General features: G+C 39.5%; 1 protein-coding gene across 1 annotated transcript in view; it reads left to right on the plus strand.

Moving 5' to 3' along the window:
* The window catches only part of LOC122788060 (low-density lipoprotein receptor-related protein 2-like), a 1,238,079-nt gene that overhangs the window by 471,272 nt on the left and 747,898 nt on the right, over positions 1 to 18,909 (plus strand). The window contains exons 31-33 of the mRNA XM_044054982.1: positions 3,298 to 3,475; positions 17,500 to 17,628; positions 18,190 to 18,356. Of these exons, the coding sequence (XP_043910917.1) occupies positions 3,298 to 3,475; positions 17,500 to 17,628; positions 18,190 to 18,356 (474 nt within the window). The remainder of the gene's footprint in view (positions 1 to 3,297; positions 3,476 to 17,499; positions 17,629 to 18,189; positions 18,357 to 18,909) is intronic.

The raw sequence follows: 18,909 nt of genomic DNA on the forward strand, positions 1-18,909 counted from the left end.
GAAATGATCACTAATGACACAGGAAATATCCAGAAACTGGACCCAACCCAGTTTGGTTTCATCAAAGGCAGGTCATGCCTAGTGAACCTGGTGGACTTCTTTAAGAAGCTCACCAAAGCAATGGATGAAGGCAAAATGGTTCACACTGCCTACCTTGATGTGACCAAGGCATTTGACACAATTTCCCACTTGAGCATTGGTGAGAAATTCAGGAGATTAGGTACAGGCCCTTATGTCACTCGGTAGATAGCAGCTGGCTGACAGACAGGACCCAGGAACTTAGTATTGGGGAGTGAAGCTCTACTAAGAGGCCAGTGACAAGTGGAGTCCCTCAGGGATTGGTCCTCTGACCACTCCATTTAGGCATTTACTTTTCTGAAGTCAAGGCCAATGTCTATGGCTTCTGGCTGACTAAATTTGCAGATGATTACAAATTAGCAGCTGTCATTGAATCCCCCACTGACACAAATGTTCTCAAAGAAGGGCTAATATAGACAAAGAGCTGGTGTCAGAGCCATGAGCTAAAACTAAATGCCAAGAAATGCATAATAGTATCCTTTGGGAAGTTATCCACTATCATATTGACAAAACACGCCTAAGAGTTGACTGAGTAGTCAGGGACTTGGGGACACACATAGACAGTAATCTAGCCTTTGACCATCACGTGTCCACAGTAGTGAGAAAATCATTGTATGTTGTGCAACATATAAACAAAGGAATGGCATCTAAGTCCAGGGAAGTCATTGTTCCACTGTATTCTGCATTCATCAGACCCTTCATTGAGTACAATACCCCATTTTGTATGTACCTAACCAGGCATATCCAACAACTGGAATGTTTGGAGAGGTTTCTCGCTAAATGAATACAGGGCATAAGTAATATGTCCTATGCAGACCACATAAAGGCCCTATCATTGTATTCTGTCTCTTACAGGCTGTTGAGGGGAGATCTATGTCTAGCATACAAATCATTGTCAGACTCCACTCTGGATGGACTTCCTGCATATCCACAAATCAAACAGCACCAGAATTACCCATTCTAAAGACTTAAACCTTGCCTGTGGTACAAAAAGGACCCTGCTGGAAAGACAGGTATGTGTCCTAAACACTACCCTTTTTCTGGAACAAGTTCCCTATCCCTGTTCACCCAATTCAAGTGTAAATTGGACAACTGGATGGAGAGCAGAAAGTTCAACCCCTGATTTGGCACCTATGTCTCTAATGGACATGAGAAGCCTGTAAATGGCTCATCACCCAGGACGCTGCTTGTAAATGGTTCATCTGCGAAGACCCTGCTTGCAATTATCAAAGGTACCAGAACTTGTCAGAGATTTGGGATGTATGCAAGGCTTAAAAAGGCCCTTGTGGTTGTTAGCCTTGTAGACATCTTTTAACCTATGAACCTTTGAACCTATCAACCTAAGAACGTCTGAACTTATGACCCTGTGAATCTTTGAACCTATGAACTTATTCTGCTCCTCTTTAATCTGTTTTATGATGATCATCATGATGTGAAGAATGCAGTGCTGTCATCTTATGTCACTGTGGAGTTTACATGGTCTCACTGTGTGTGGGTATATTTTCTCCACATGTCTTGATTTTCTCCAACTTCATAAAACGGAATCAAACCCTATACTGCAGGAACTACAGTTCACAACCTTAATCTGGGCACCTGCTGCCTAAACTAATATGTGTGTGTGGGGGGAGATCATTATTTTCTGAACTTTTTCATACATTTTGACTATTTGCAACAAATCTGGCTCAACCCAATTTGCTTTTACCCAATTAGTGTAGCTATCGCTATAGTTATATCTATCTATCTATCTATCTATCTAATCTATATATGTATGTGTGTGTGTGTGTGTGTGTGTGTGTGTGTGTGTGTGCGTGCGTGCGTGCGTGTGTGTGTGTGTGTGTGTGTGTGTGTGTGTGTGTGCGCACGTGTAGAAATCTCCTCATAATTCAGTTGCACCTCACTTCTCCACAAAAGCTAAATAATATACATGTGCTTTTTGTATGCAAATACAATCACCCTGTCAAAGTTTCCAGTGTCTGACTTGCAGATGCACTCAGACAATAAATTTGTTGAGCATGAAAAAATATCAACTAGAAGCCCTCAAACAGTAGACTTGTGAATTTCGCCACACTTCCCTGGATGTCTCAGAAGAAACAGTTGCAAAATTGGAGAGAGGTCATTTCTTAGTGAGAAATCTGATTCCAGGGCACGTATTGTCTTTAGAGGTGGAGCTAATTATAATTAATTGGTATTTTTTCATGTCTTGCTCCAGTGAAGGCCCCATCCTCACCATAACAGTGGCCTGCCACATTTCCACTGCCAGGGTCTAGCTTGACTTAATCCATCCAATGATGTCTGTTACCTACCTGACATTGTACACACCCCCCCCCCCCACACACACACACACACACACACACACACACACACACACACACACACACACACACACACACACTTTTCTTTGCACATTCTGAGCCAACAGGATGGCTTCGCATATCCATATCAGGATGTACTTAGGTCATGTGACACTTGTCAACAGACACCATTTCACATCTGAATGCAGGGATGGGACCTGGTAATGTTGATCTTGACAGACATAGATATCTCTCTCTCTTTTTATTTTGGACCGTCAGAAGTAACTTTTTTGAAGGGTGGCAGAGTTTATTGTCAGGATAATCCTACCTGCCTCAAAATCCTAAAGTTCATTTACATTCTTTTTTGACAATATAAAAAGTAACATTGATCATGGCAAAAATGAGTGACATGAAAAAAATATGTATGGCCATGTATAAAACATCATATAGAGTTACATGTTTATTTTTTCTGCAAAGCCACAATCCTGTCAACTGAATTATTAATGGTAGTTTGAAGCTCAGGCAGCACATGCTAATGAATTCCCAAAAAATGCATCACCTCAGCAAACTACTACCCCAGTAATGATACTTGACTAATATATATAGGCATGGGATATTTACCGTAGTGGTTCTGCTTACAGTTACTGGTACTGAATTAGCATTTTTATTTATGCTCATATCTTTAAGGAAGGCATTTTGGTTTTAACAAAACTAGCAATTATATGTAACTTCATGTAACTAGTGATATCTAGATATAGGTACCTAAGTCAGAGCCAGCTGAGTTTTGTTCTTTGCTAAGTGATGTTTCTTCACCTAACAGCTTTTGTTTCTTTTCTTGGGAAGTGTATATGACTATAAATATTGCCATGCACTCAGTTAGTCTGGAGCTGTCATCCTAGCTGACGTCAGTTTCTTGCTCTCTTCACAGTTACTACAGCATCCTCATGGGTTAACAATCTTCGAGGACTATGTTTACTGGACTGAACGGTATACAAACAAAGTTATCCGAGCCAACAAGTGGCATGGAGGAAATGTGACCACCATGTTGTATAACACATACCAGCCACTCGGCACTGTGGTGGACCACCCTGTCAAGCAACCACCAGGTATATAACAAAACTTTTTAATTATTGGGTCCGCTGGCTTTGGGGGGCCTTCAAACACCAGACACTATTAGTATGAAGCAGGCAGAGGAACTTGTGAATCATTTCTTGCAGTCAGTGAGCCATCATCTGGAAATTATACCTCTAAATGGAAGAAAAGGCATGAGGACTCCAGCACATCAAAATTTCACATTGTAAAGCTCTTCTATACATACAAGTTTATAAACAAGTAGAGAGCCAATTATATGGGGCAAAGCAGAGTTTAACACAAGAAAAGGATGCCCATGCTTTTATTAATAGTCAGAGAATTTCTTTTTTTCTTTTTTAACACCTTTATTGAACTATCACTTAAGACATAGGCAAACATATAGTTATATAAAATAAAACAAACCATATTAACATATTCCCAGTTGCAAACATTATACAGCACATAATTTTTTTTGTATATTTATCATAAATTCAGCATTACATAAATTGATAGATTCCTGTCTTCTCTTAAACCTCACTGTTGGTGTGCTGCAAATCTGGCTACTTTGTTATAGGTTGATTCTAGTTTAGTAAGGAGGGAAGTGTTGAGATTTGTGAGGATTTGGGAGCTATACAATAGACTGGGTAGGAGGTAAGTAAGAGAGAGGTTACTTTTGCTTTGTTTGTTAGAAACTTTTTGTTTCTATATAGGAGGCTCAACTTTAGATGAGTCTTATGGATACAGTTATTAACATGTAAGTCAACTTTGAGTTGATCCTCTATAATCACACCTAGGAGTTTAGTGCTAGATTCCACTGTGATAGGAGTGTTATTGAGAGACAGAATAGTGAAATTAGGTTTAAGGTGGTTAACATTTTTAGGTAAGAATAGCAGGAGTTTTGTTTTTTGGGGTTCAGAATAAGCTGGTTGTTAGACAGCCAGGTTTTGACTGAGTTAAATGATTCCTGAGTGATACTGATGGGTTCAGAGGGGGTGTCAGCTATGGTGATGACAGTAGAGTCATCTGCATATTGTACCAGTGATGACTGAGGGCAGGACGTGTAGAGTAGGTTAGTGAAGATATTAAGAAGTAATGGGCCATGAATGGAGCCTTGAGGGGCATCCATTTTGACTGGGAGAGAAGGGGAGAGAGCAGTGAGCCATTTCACAGATTGTAGGTGGTTAGTTGTTTTTCTTTCGGCTTTTCCTGGTTAGGGGTCGCTACAGCAGAACTCCAGTCCGCTAATGATTGGCAGTCGATTTTTACGGTGCCGAGGTGCCAGCCCGATGCCCAACCTTCAACGAAGGTACGCCCATTCACGCATGTCTTGCGAATGCCACTCGACTGTGGGGAGGACATGCAGACTCCATACAGAAGGTGCTCCAGTCAAGAATTGAATGGGAGAACCTCTTGCTGTGAGGCGACAATGCTACCACTGCACCAGGTGGTTAGTGAGAAAGTTATTAAACCAGGCAACAGTAGAAGTGGAGAAGTTAAGGTTAGTTTAGTCAGAACGAATGAGTGAGACACTGTATTAAAGGCTTTTGAAAGAGCTAAGAAGAGGCAAGAGATGAGTTTGTTTTTATCTCTGACTAGAGAAATAGTATTGAGGAAAGGATATGAGGGCAGTAGCAGTACTATGTTTAGGACGGAAGCCATTTTGTGAAGGTATAAGCAGGTTTTCCTGTAGTAGGTGTTGTATGACTTGCTTATGTATGAATTTTTCCAATACTTTAGAGAAAGGGGATAGGATTGCAATGGGCCTGAAGTTAGTAACTTCTGAGGAGTTACCTCCTTTATGTATAGGTAGAGTGTAAAATTCTTTCCAGATAGAAGGCACCTTTGACTCAGAGATAGAGCAGTTTATCAGGATAGATACTGGGAGTGTGAGTGAGTCAGCTGCTAATTGCAGGAAATAAGAAGGAATATTATCTGCAGATGTGGATCAGGGTTTTAGTTTAGAAAGTAAAGATTTAATGTAACTAGTAGGAACAAATCTGAGAGAGAACTTAGAAGAATTTGAAGTAGAAGAGGGTTCAGAGAAGTTAGTGGTGCAGTTATTTATAGGGTTAGTCATGTTAGCAGTAGAGGGGTCAGTGGTAAACAATTTAGAATGGATTCAATAAGTAGTTGTTAAAGATGGCAGCAGTTTCTTCAGGTGTCTTGTTAGGGCAGGGATTAGATGATGAAGGGTTCCCGGGATGCAGTATTTGGTTAATTTAGTTCCAGAATTTGTTGGGGTTTGATCTTTGAGCTGTAGGAGGGTTAAAGCAGAATCTCTAATAATGTGTTTCTTTGTCATATTTCTGAGTTCTTTGTACTTTTGTAAGTCAGTAGGAAGCTTAGTTTTCACCCATGTTTTCCACGTTTCTAAATTTCATTAGGGTGAGAGTAGCATTTGTTACGCATGGGGATATTTTTGATTTTATACGGACTGTACAAAGAGCTGCAAGGCTGTTGAGAATATTAAGAAAGCTAGAGTTGAATGAGTGGACTGCTTCACTGAGTGGGAGTTGGGTCAGATAAGTCCAGTTTATTGTAGAGACAAGAGCTTTAAAGGTCTCAGGGCTGAAATTAGTTGTTTTGTGACAGGTTATTTATTTGTGTGGCCTGGTAAAATGGGGAGTGAATCTAAGAACTTTTACTGGGGCGTGGCCACTTAGGGAGTTAGCAAGGGTTTCAGGGTTATGGTATCTGCAGGGATCAAAAAAGAATATCCAGTTTAAAAGAGTACTAGGGGTGCTTGACTTGTTAATTGGGGTTGTTTCCGAGATGAGTTACCCATGTAAGTTAATAGATGAGATAGAGGTAGGGGACCAGAGGGTTAATCAGTTGATATTTACATCTTTGAGGAGGATGGTTTTATTTGACATATGTTGTGAGAGATATGAGAGAATATTTTCCAGTACAGGAATATTGTCCCCTGGAGGAATATAAATGACTACTATAATGATAGTAGTGTAGCTATTAAGTTTAAAGTTAGCTGTCAGAAGTTCAGCAGGAGGAAAGGCTGGCATAGGTTTGTTAGAACAGGAACGAGTGAGCTGGTTGAAGTACAGTAGGGGAATTCCACCACCTTTTTTTCTTTTGGTGATCAAGGTGAATGATATTATATTCAGGAGGTAGTATTTGTTTGTCAAGGTGCTGAGAATTTAGACAGGTTTCTGTAAGGGAGATTATATCTGGAGTATGGTAGGCAATCCAGGCATGGAATTCATTACTTTGTTTAATACACTTCTAATATTTATTGAGTAGAATGAGATATGTTTATTAGTGTATGTAGGGTGCACTACTACAGGAGTACTTGTATTATTGGTAGGGGAATGAGGGTTGGGATCTGGATTGGGATGAATGTCACCTGATAGGAGTAGGGCCTGGGATTGAAAGAAAGATTTATGTTTGCAAAAGGAATAGAAGAGGTATTTAGTTTTAACTTTGGGATTGCTAGTATGGGAAGGAGGGATTTTGATCTTGGGAAGAGGGGGTTGCAAAGGAAAGATGGTTGAGCAGATAGGAAAAGACTGCTGAGAGGGTGAGAAGATGCCTGCTTCAGTATTAGTAGGATCTTTATTGACAGGAGTTAAGTGGTAGTTATAAGAGGTAAGACTGTAGAGGAAAAATAAGGGAGGGAGAAAGAAAAGAGTATGGAATGAGAAAGTCATTATTTGAGTGAAAGAAAAAGTATCATAGATAGGGATGCTAGTGGAAGAGTGAAATGGTAGGTTGTAGTTCAGGGGCTGTAAGAGGGTGAGAGGTGATTGGGAGTAGTCATCAGTGGGAGGGGTAGTCACCTGTGGGTGCTTTTAGTATTGGTGGGAAGCAATAGGAGGTAGAAGGAGTTAAGTGTCTTCAGTGTTAGGAGGAGGAGTTTGGGATCTTGCTGAGGATAAGAAAGGGTGGTTCTGGAGGGGAAGGCATTTCTAGGACATTAGGTATAAAGGAAATTATATGGGGGTGGGTGGGAATGAGGGTGGGTAGAGGAGTGGAGTGAGCCGGAGCATAGCAGGGAGAATCTGACCACTAAATACTGCATTCTACAGTGCAAAGAGAAACAATCAGTGAGATACTGAGTGCTCTTGGTCAATAAGCAGGTGGTAACACAGCAGGTAAAAGAAAAAACTATAACACCAGTGTAAGTTGCCAAAGGGGACCAAAATCAACAATAAGACAAATATTTCCCACTCTCTGTTGCCAAAGGGGAACTAAAACCTAGAAATGTAATGCAGCTGACTGAAATAGTGTTAATACAGTATATAAATAAAAGTGGTCACTGTTAAAACATCCAACGGTTACAGTGTAAAATAAGGTCAAGCATTCCATATCACTGATTGCACAGTTAACACAGGTAGTGCAATACTGGAATGGAGAGCTTCAATGGAGTGCAGTAAGGTAAACCTATTTAAAGAATCTTCTACTTAGGCGAGGAAACTGCCAAAGAAATGGACATTTACGGCTGGGAAGTTTAAGCCATGGAAAATTACTAGGTACCTGCATTCAGAAAGTCCAGCAGGAGGGTAGGGTGCAGACTACAGGGAAGTTGAGGGTGAGGGGGGATATACAGTACCCAGCCTGGTTGGTGTGCATGCCACTAATGGAGAACAATAGGGTATGCAAGAAAACAAAAGTGGTTCATTACATAAAATTCAAAAAAATGAAATATGCATGATTATATACAGAAATATGTTAGTTTTTCGTAGCCCTTCAAGTTTAGTCCTTTGCCAGGGCAGTATCCTTAGGAAGAGGCTTGGGGGGGGTGCTGTTTTTTGGTTGGCTTCTGAGAAATTAGTAAAGGAAATATAGAGGCACAGAGACGTAGCCTGAGAGAAAACTGTAAGAAGAAAAAAGACAAGAAGAGATAGTCAGAGACGGCAAAAAAAATGTGTTAGCAAGCATTGCAAACTAGGAGCAGCCAATATATGTATAGTAATGCTGCTGCAATATCATAGATATTAACAATATAGTCCATGATTACTGCATTCCTAATTCTACCATGTTATTAAAGCAGTCAATATATATATATATATATATATATATATATATATATATATATATATATATATATATATATACACACAATAAAACCACTGTATAAACAGTAGCCTAAGAATAGTACATTACTTTCTCTACCATGTTATTAAGCAAAACAGGAACACTTGAGGAAAAACAGTAAGGTGAACACAGGTCTAACACCACTGAAAACTAGTGATAAACAACAAATTAGACAAGCAAGACCTCACAGACTAGGGCAAATTCTGCGACTGCTTTCACGTGTTTGGCATTAACCTCACAGTTCAAATAGTAGATAATATAATCACATATCAGTAAAACAATCAGTAAAGTAAGTCCTTTGTATCCATGCAATCAGTATGCAGCAACCATGAGAATAACAGAAAAAGCATGAAAAATATCCACCTCAGCTTCTACAAACTCAAGCAGCTAGGGTGTTGGTTTAATGCCGGTTTAATGTCTCCTTCAATGCAGCACCCTACCCACCCACCAACCATGCTGCATTACAGTGTCAGCAATTGATCTACCTGGCATGGGAACAGAACCCACAGCCTCCTGCACCAAAGGCAAGTGTGCTATCTGTTGCACCACTGACACTGTGTTCAGTTAGAAAAAATATGAGGTTTGAGCAAAAATATTATCTGTTGTCGCAGCCCTTAAATTTGCTCTTATAACTTAGTGGCAATACACTGACAATATATTGTTATGTCAAATATTATTCCAGTTATCAGTAAAAAGGAAACTACCAAAAAGTCCAGTGAACACTCCGTATACAGGTTGGCAATATAAACAAGATATGATAAAAGGTAGCCCAAACGGAGTGAAGCAGGAAACCAAGTAAAGCAAATCCAAATTTAATCCAAGGGTGTCCAGACAAAATATAAGTGCTTTCGCTTAAACAGCTTCTTCAGATATACAATAAAATCACCCATAAACCAAGGCAAGTATTTATACAATTTAAAAATGACAACTAGACCAATCACCTGGTTCAGTTAATTAAGAATTAAAGTTGCATAGTACACAATAAAAAACTCTGCACACACATATATATTTATACAATTCCAGTCTAAAAAGTATATGCATAGATGAGAAAATTGATGTATAAATAAATAGTCTCTAAAAAACTCAATGTATGTAAAAATAGACTTATAATTCACAACCCTATAATGCTAAAGCATAGACTATTTTGCTTAAACAGAGACAGCTCATTTATTATTCCTACGTCTCTTGAGAAGTGGTTTAATGGATGCTCGTTCATTCAATCCCATGCCTCTGTCTGCTCTCAATTTAACTATCCAATTACTTTCTATACTCTCTGTATAATTCCTAATATCATCTTCATGCACATTGGGAATAACAACTGCTAAGGCTTTAAATAAAAAACTATGCGTATTACCATGTTGAGCTATGTGTTTAGCTAAAGCATTATGATCTGAGCCTTTCTTAATATGGTAAATACGCTCACGTATCCTATCCCTAAACTGTCTATTGGTTTTGCCTACATAAAAAGATAAACATAATTGGCATGTAGCTAAATACACTAAATGTGTAGTCAAGCAATTAGCTGAGACTGTCGTCTTAAATATCTTGTTCATATCTGGATGCAGGAACTCATTACCAGTATCTATATATTGGCAAAAATTACACTGTCCACAGGGTTCCGTATGTGCATCTTCAGATCTAAGAATGAATTCTATAGGATAGCACAACAATCTTCTTAGATTCTTCTTATTTCTATATAAGAATCGAGGTTGCTCACCAACTATCTCACTTATATTTTCATCTGTCTGTAAAACTGACCAATATCTACCAATAATACCTCTGATTTCCATATGGTCTGAGGTATAATAAGTTGGAAATTTAACAAAAGGACGTGTAGATTTAATATCAGTCCCATGATTGGTCATAGCAGGTCCAAAATAAGGGGCAGCTGTATCAGACCGCAAATTTGGAATTATATTGAGCTGTTCATCAATCTCATTGGATATGTAGCCTCTCTCTAATAATTTCATTTTGAGGCTTACTAGTTCTTCTACAAAACCTATGTCAACAGCATTCTTAGATCTGAAGATGCACATACGGAACCCTGTGGACAGTGTAATTTTTGCCAATATATAGATACTGGTAATGAGTTCCTGCATCCAGATATGAACAAGATATTTAAGACGACAGTCTCAGCTAATTGCTTGACTACACATTTAGTGTATTTAGCTACATGCCAATTATGTTTATCTTTTTATGTAGGCAAAACCAATAGACAGTTTAGGGATAGGATACGTGAGCGTATTTACCATATTAAGAAAGGCTCAGATCATAATGCTTTAGCTAAACACATATCTCAACATGGTAATACGCATAGTTTTTTATTTAAAGCCTTAGCAGTTGTTATTCCCAATGTGCATGAAGATGATATTAGGAATTATACAGAGAGTATAGAAAGTAATTGGATAGTTAAATTGAGAGCAGACAGAGGCATGGGATTGAATGAACGAGCATCCATTAAGCCACTTCTCAAGAGACGTAGGAATAATAAATGAGCTGTCTCTGTTTAAGCAAAATAGTCTATGCTTTAGCATTATAGGGTTGTGAATTATAAGTCTATTTTTACATACATTGAGTTTTTTAGAGACTATTTATTTATACATCAATTTTCTCATCTATGCATATACTTTTTAGACTGGAATTGTATAAATATATATGTGTGTGCAGAGTTTTTTATTGTGTACTATGCAACTTTAATTCTTAATTAACTGAACCAGGTGATTGGTCTAGTTGTCATTTTTAAATTGTATAAATACTTGCCTTGGTTTATGGGTGATTTTATTGTATATCTGAAGAAGCTGTTTAAGCGAAAGCACTTATATTTTGTCTGGACACCCTTGGATTAAATTTGGATTTGCTTTACTTGGTTTCCTGCTTCACTCCGTTTGGGCTACCTCTTATCATATATTATTCCAGTTATGTTTTTTTTTCTTTTTTAGATTTTTCCAATCTGAGCTAAAAAAGCTAGAAAAAAACAACAGTGACAACAGATAGACATGTAGCTAGATAGATAGATAGACAGACAGACAGACAGATAGATAGATAGATAGATAGATAGATAGATAGATAGATAGATAGATAGATAGATAGATAGACAGACAGACAGACAGACAGATAGATAGATAGATAGATAGATAGATAGATAGATAGATAGATAGATAGATAGATAGACAGACAGACAGACAGATAGATAGATAGATAGATAGATAGATAGATAGATAGATAGACAGACAGACAGACAGATAGATAGATAGATAGACAGACAGACAGACAGATAGATAGATAGATAGATAGATAGAGACAGACAGATAGATAGATAGACAGATAGATAGATAGATAGATAGATAGATAGATAGATAGATAGAGACAGACAGATAGATAGATAGACAGATAGATAGATAGATAGGTAGATAGATAGATAGATAGATAGATAGACAGACAGACAGTAAGTTGACTCACCAAAGGAAATTTCAGCAAGTGATAACACCTTGAAAAGAAATTGATGAAAGCCATTTTCACTAAACCTCAATGTATACTGTTTTGTAGGGTGTCAGGTCCACTGTACTGCCTATGTTTGGGGAACACCACCTTCAAAGCTATATAAGTACATGGTCAAACAGCAGTGTGGAAAATTCCAATTTCCATTACAGCCAGAAGTTTCTTTCAGCAAAATTACTTTGGTGTATCACTGCTAACTGGAAGTGCGGGTGTACGCCTGTTGAGCTCCTAAGAATAAATGCTGGAGTGGTTAGATGGGTGAATGGAGGGGTAGATGCACACACTCTTAATAATATTAAGAAAAGTAAAAATATGATGGGGTCACATTTATACTTCACCAGAATGAATGTGGTATGAGAATATACTGTTAACAAATTGTTTGAAAGAAACAAGCATTATATCAATATGAGTGGATAGAATAAATTATAGGGATCTAAAAAAAAATTAAGAGATAGATAAATAGGTGTCCCGGCTTTGCAGCAGATATAACAGCATGTGCAGTCAGTGAAGATATTAAGTATCAGGAGCAAGATGTCATATGGGCATGTAGAAATAAGGTGATATGAAAAGAGAGTGCTGGCTTTCTGTAGTCTTCAACTACTTCTGATTTGTGCAGAACAGCTTGGTAACCTTATTTTTTCATCTTAGTGGTGTTCCCATCTTGTTTTTATGTATTTATTTATTTTTCCCTCAGTTGGTTAACTGCACACCACTGTAGATAGATAATGCCTGCCCTGGGTCATTGATCTTTTCCTTCATTATATGAGATCACTGATTAATATTTATCTTGAATAGTATAACAATGTAAATGTGTGATACTTAACACATATTACTACTTATTTGACCACTTCCGGTATTCCTCATGCACTGCACTCTGTATTTGGCTTTTCTTCTTTTTTCTGTTTCCTTGAGATTCGTGGAATGCTGAACAATACTGTGCCTACATTTTTTTATTTCTTTCCTAATTCTATTTTTTTCTCATTTCTCATTGACTGCCCATACATGTCAAGCAGAGCGCCTCCTTGGCCCTCTTCAAAAGGAACCTTGACGATTGGATGGGAGATAGGAAATTCACCCCGGGGAACACGTCAGTCGCCCTGCTAGATAGTGGTCCAGGGAAGTAAATATTGTGGGAAGAAATATCCAGGGAATTGTTATGACTAGGCTTGTATAGGCCCTAGGGCCGATAGCCTCGTACCAACCTATGAACCTGTGAACCTACTACCTGTCAAGCATCAGCCCTCCTTTGTTATGACCAGCTCATTCATGTTTCTTGGATGGAAAGGGTTAACACGAACCACCAAGAAGACATCTATCAGGCTTTTTCTGCTGGGTTCCTATTCCCTACTTTAAGAGTTGACATACATGATTATTTACACACAGGCCTGCAGTTCTTTCCTTGATACTTGTTCGCAGCTCTACATGTACACGATGAAGAATACTATGAAAGCACTTCGACAGCACCAAGCACATGGCCCTGGCCCATCAAAGTGCACATTGTGCACCATTCTTTCCAGTAGGTGCTGGAAATGCAGTGAAGCAGACCACTTCTCTTCCTCAGGATGGCATAATAGCATCACCCACTCTCTCCCACTCTCCTCCATCAATTATTTCACCTGGGATCACTAGTTCTTCAAGGCTCATCTATCCACCTTAGGCCAGACCAAGACCTGCCCTGTAAAGGCAATTGGCTTTATTTCCCCTAAGGGTATAAAGTGATTCATTGTACTGAAATATGCACCCAGAATTGAATTATGATTAAGGACAGCTGTTTGCAAATGAAGTTAAATGTGCAGACCTGAAACTGATTCCTACAACTTCCACTTACATGTTTTCCAACTTATTTGGTTTGCCAGAAGAAAACTCCTGAACTAAATTACAGTACAGCTTAAAAAGTAATATTTCTGTAGTAGCTTCATGACCGTACAGTGGCTACATCTGCAGCACCCCCCCCCCCCCATTGCATTTCCTTGAACTAGTGGGTCTTGAAAGTCTTGGAGTTTCAGGCATGAAAGACAGTTGAGAAGGTGACATAACTGGGAATGTGACATAACTGGAAATGCTCACCTTCTTTTGCTCCTGTCTTCCTTCGTTCTGGCATGGATGCAGGGAAAGGAACAGGAATTGCTTAAGGCAATTGAGGTATAAAAATAGGCATTTTGTACAGCTGCAGAGTTTGCCAGACTAGTTAAATGATATATGTATAAATGATTCATAGGTTCATAGGTAGGTACTAGGCTGTTGGCCCTAGGGCCTATATAAGCCTAGCCAAAAAGGTACCCTGGCTTTTGCCACCCAAGAAAATTATTTTCCTGTGCCACTGTCGAGCAGAGCCACAAAAGTGATCCCCGGGGTGAATTTCCTATCTCCCATCCAGTCATCAAGATTTTTCTTGGAGTGCTAATGAGGAGCTTTGTTTGATATAGATAGGTAGTTTGTTCCAGAGTATGGGAAGTCTCTGGGGCAGGAATCTATCCCTACAGCATGTTTTGTTAATTGTGGCAACAAGGTTTAGGTCCCTAGAGCGTGTAGCTCGGAGGGATCGGGATTTCTTTAAGTGGAGCATGTCCAACAACTCTGTGTTTGACATAGCTTTGTATGTTAGGCAGAGATCGCCTGTGAGTAGGCGATATGTGATGGAGTAAAGCTGGAGTTTTTTGAGACGGTCTGCATAGGGGCATCTGTTTGAGACTGGTAATTTCCTTTGTGAGGTATTTCTGTGGTCTTTTCCCAGTTGTTGTAGATGTCTTGTGAGGTACATACCAAAAGGGGCGTTGTACTCTATAATGGGTCTAATGAGTGATGAGTAGAGGGGAACAATGACCTCTTTTTTTCCTGGATGAGAAACCTTTTCTGATGAGGTGTGCCACGTAGAAGGATTTCCTGACTACTGTGATGATGTGATTATCAAAGGAGAGACTACTGTCCACCTGTGTCCCAAGGTCTTTTATCACACTTCCAGTATTTAATAGACTACCGCCTATGTTGTAGTTCATGGGTACAGAGATTTTACCAAAAGGGATGACAATGCACTTTTTGGCATTGAGCTTGAGGCCATGGCTTTGACACCAGGGATCTGTCTCAGTGAGGCCCTTTTGTAGGATGTCCACATCATTAGGAGTTTTGATTATGGCTCCTAGTTTGCAGTCATCTGTGAACTTCATTAGTCAAACACGTTTTGTGTTAGCCTGCACTTCTGAGAAGTAGATACTAAACAGGAGAGGACCCAGGACCCTGTGGCACTCCACTTGTCACTGGTCTGAAGTTGGATTTGGAGTCTGCTACTTTCGCAGTGTGGGTTCTGTCAGTGAGCCGGTTGGCAAGCTATCTTGTGACATAGGGATTTATACCTAGTTTATTGAGTTTATCTATAATTCCAGAGTGGGGGATAGTGTGAAAAGCCTTGGCGAGATCTAGATAGGCTGTGTTAACCACCTTACCCTCATCTATGGCTTTGGTAACCACTTCAAAGAAGTCTATCAGATTTAGTAGACATGATCTGCCTTTTACGATCCCAAACTGGGTGGGGTCCAGAATTTGGAGATTACCAATGTCATTATTTGTAAGTTCCATGATGATACATTCCATAGCCTTGCAGACCAGGCTCATCAGGCTAATGGGGAGGTAGTTCCTGGGGTCCGTGGTGGCTCCCCCTTTATGGTGTGGGATAACCATCACTGTGTGCCATTCAGTGGGCACAAAGCCTGAGATGAGGTTATGCTTGAACATGGTACTTAGGTGGGATGCCAGTTCATTCTGCAGTCCGTGTAGAATGCAGCCTGGGATGTTGTCAGGTCCCATGGATGCTGTGCTCTTACCTTTGGAGAGTGTGTTTTTTACCTGTGCAGCTGTGCTTACAGGAACTTTTTATTCTTCTGGTATAGAGATGGGCCCTTTAGCGGGTGAGGGGGGGGGGTAAAGTTAGCACTGAACATATCTGCCAGAATGTTGGCAATATCAGTTGGTTCTGTATATTTAGTGCCATTGTGCTGTAACTCAGAGCAGATCTGAGTGTTGCCATTGAGATTCTTGGCATAGCAATAGAATGCTTTGTGGTTGTCTTTAGAGTCAGTGGAGGTTTTGTTTTCATAACTAGCTTTGGAGGATTTTATGAGGGATCTCAGCTTTTTACTGAGGCTGACCAGGGAGTTCCTCTGGTCATGGGATTTTACTCTTTTTTGCAGCAGTTTCTTTCTTCTGTTGTGGAGGATAGCATCTTGGTTCTGTTAGAGATTGCATGATCCATGCACTCGTGTAAGTGCTTGTAAAGTGCATTTGTGTAGGATTCAGCAGTTGTACCTCTACTGTCCGTCTGCATGGGTGTTGTGAAGTTTGCCACTTCTGCCTTAAGAAGCATGAAGTTGGCTTTGGAGAAATTATTTACAGTGGTTTCCCTAATGGGGGGGTGGGGGAAGGATGTGGATGTTTAGGGTGATTAGCTTGTGGTCAAATCTGACCAATGAGGAATTGACCTCTGGTGTGGAACCAGTTGCCCGTGTTGGTAATGACCAGGTCTATTATATTGCTCCACCTGGTGGGGGTGTGGATAAGTTGATCCAAGGCATTGGAATTTATGAATTCCAGAAAACGTTGAACAAAAGAATTGGTACATGAGTAATTTTCACAGTTAATGGTGGGGTAGTTGAAATTGCCCATTATTAGGGTGTTAGGTTGTACCCTAATATTTTCCAGTGTATCAAGAAATGAGGAGTGGGAATCCTGGGGTTTGGTGGAGGATCTGTAGCAAACTACAGTTTGAATTGCGGTCTTGCCCAGAGTTAGTTGCACTTGGATAATCTTGGATGCATTATGCTGAGCAACTAGCCTGGAGGTATGGATGTCCTTAATGAATAGGGACATGCCTCTGCCTTTAGTGTTCTAGTCCAGGTTAGGTGGCCGAAAGGTGTAGTATAAATTATAGCCTGGTAATGCAGGGGTGCTGTCTGGAGCCTTGAACCAGGTCTCTGTCACTGCACAGATGTCGATGTTCTCCATTTTAAGGAGTGCCTCGAGTGAGTGCATTTTGAGGTTTAGGCTTCTAGCACTGAGTAGCATTACCCTCAGATTTTGCTTGCTTGTACCTGTTATGGTGGTGAGTTTGTCATTTAAACCTTGCCTAAAAAAGGCACTATAGGGGTGGCAAAAGCCTTAGCCAGTATCCAGAATCCCAAGAGCGACAGCTACAGACCATCTCTGGCAAAGCATCGTGGTCTGTCGATCATGTCATCCCAGGCAGACAGATAATGGATCCCCTTAGAATGACACCAGTAGCTTAACCAATAGATATAATCTGTTGCCATTATCTGTGATGTAGTTCTGTGATTCTTCAGATGATTAATACTGCCTAGTATTTCTCTTATTTTGAATGTTATGAAAACATAGTAACGTGACCCCACATGATGCAGGATCCATGACACCTTATACATTTGGCAGTAAATTTCATTAAATAAATACACATTTATAAATTAGCAGTTGTACTTTCCTGATGCATTTTTGTGTTGACATTTTTTAGCCTGGAATCCATGTGCAAACCACCAGTGTAGCCAGCTCTGTTTGCTGTCTGGCTTAAGGCCACGGTACTACACCTGTGCTTGTCAATCAGGGTGGCATCTGGACACTGACAAAATCACCTGTATCAGAGGTAATGTACTTTTTTTCAATTTTTATCTAAACTGATTATTATGATGCATGTGGCTACCTCTTATAATACTGTGAGGTAGCATTATTAATTACCGTACCTGCATAAATGTAGCTATCAAATCAGAAAAGCATGTTATTAATGGGTACAGCCTAGGGGAGTGAAAACAATATTTGTCATTTTCTATATGGTTATTGTTTTGCTTTGCTATTATATAGCATTTGTACTGAAATGAGTGCTTGCATAAGACAAATTGATATATCTTTAGCATGAATCAAGACATTTGTGAAAAAAGGTAAGATAACATTTTTGTATTACCACAGCTCTTTTGACTGTTGTAAGCTGGTCATGATCTGTTATGTGTACATGTTTTAAGCAAGGAGAGTTTATACTTGTAAGTTATCAGTGATATGAAAAAGGTATGAAAAGCACAGAATTAAAATCTACAGTTAAGAAATAAAAAATGCAAGCCATTTCTAATATAAAAGATATGCAGCTCATAGTAACATAGTGTTTACCTTAATTTACATGTAATTTCATATCAGATTGTATCCCTTTGTGCAGATAATTCACCTTTCCTGATGGTAGTGAAGAGTGAGCTCATCTATGGAATTCCACTTGATCCCAGTGATTCCAGTGACAATGCTATGATCCCAGTGGCTGCCATTAGGAATGGCTGGGACTTGGAATTTGATGATGTGGAGCAGAAAATATACTGGGTGGAAAATCCTGTAAGTATAATGCCTAAATGCATATTTCACGCAAAACAAAATGTGTATTCCATGTCATGTAAGCAGCATTACATAGTGTGAGGTTCTGTGTTTGTATTTGTCCCAGCAGTGGAGAGAGCTGCAGGTTTTATTGTTCAGTTACAAATGGATTCAAATATTGAATATTACAGCAGAAAACATTGTCTGCTGGCATGAAAATGTATTAATACAAGCCTTGCAGTATAATGCCAGTGGGAGAAGTTGTCCCTGGAATGTTTCTGCCATGTTGAAACTATTAAGAAACTGTCTAGTGTGTGCTTTCATGTGGCAAACAGAGCCAGGATGCAGCTATTTATTAAATGAAATACTAGGTGCACAGGTCAGACCATCAAGCATTAATAAAGAACATGATCCATGCAAAACTTACAGCAGGGCTTGTATTAGTCTGAAGTCTGCCTACAGAGCCAGGCTAAACTTCAGAAGTCTACACTCTCCTTGCAATGACTATACTGGTAGCTCATGGCAAGTGGTGTCACTTGCTAGAGCATTAAAATTGGGAGTCTATAATTCCTAT

This window comes from Protopterus annectens, chromosome 13.part0 (assembly GCF_019279795.1).
Source record: "Protopterus annectens isolate FY-2018-M chromosome 13.part0, PAN1.0, whole genome shotgun sequence".
In the NCBI taxonomy this organism is placed as follows: domain Eukaryota; kingdom Metazoa; phylum Chordata; order Ceratodontiformes; family Protopteridae; genus Protopterus; species Protopterus annectens.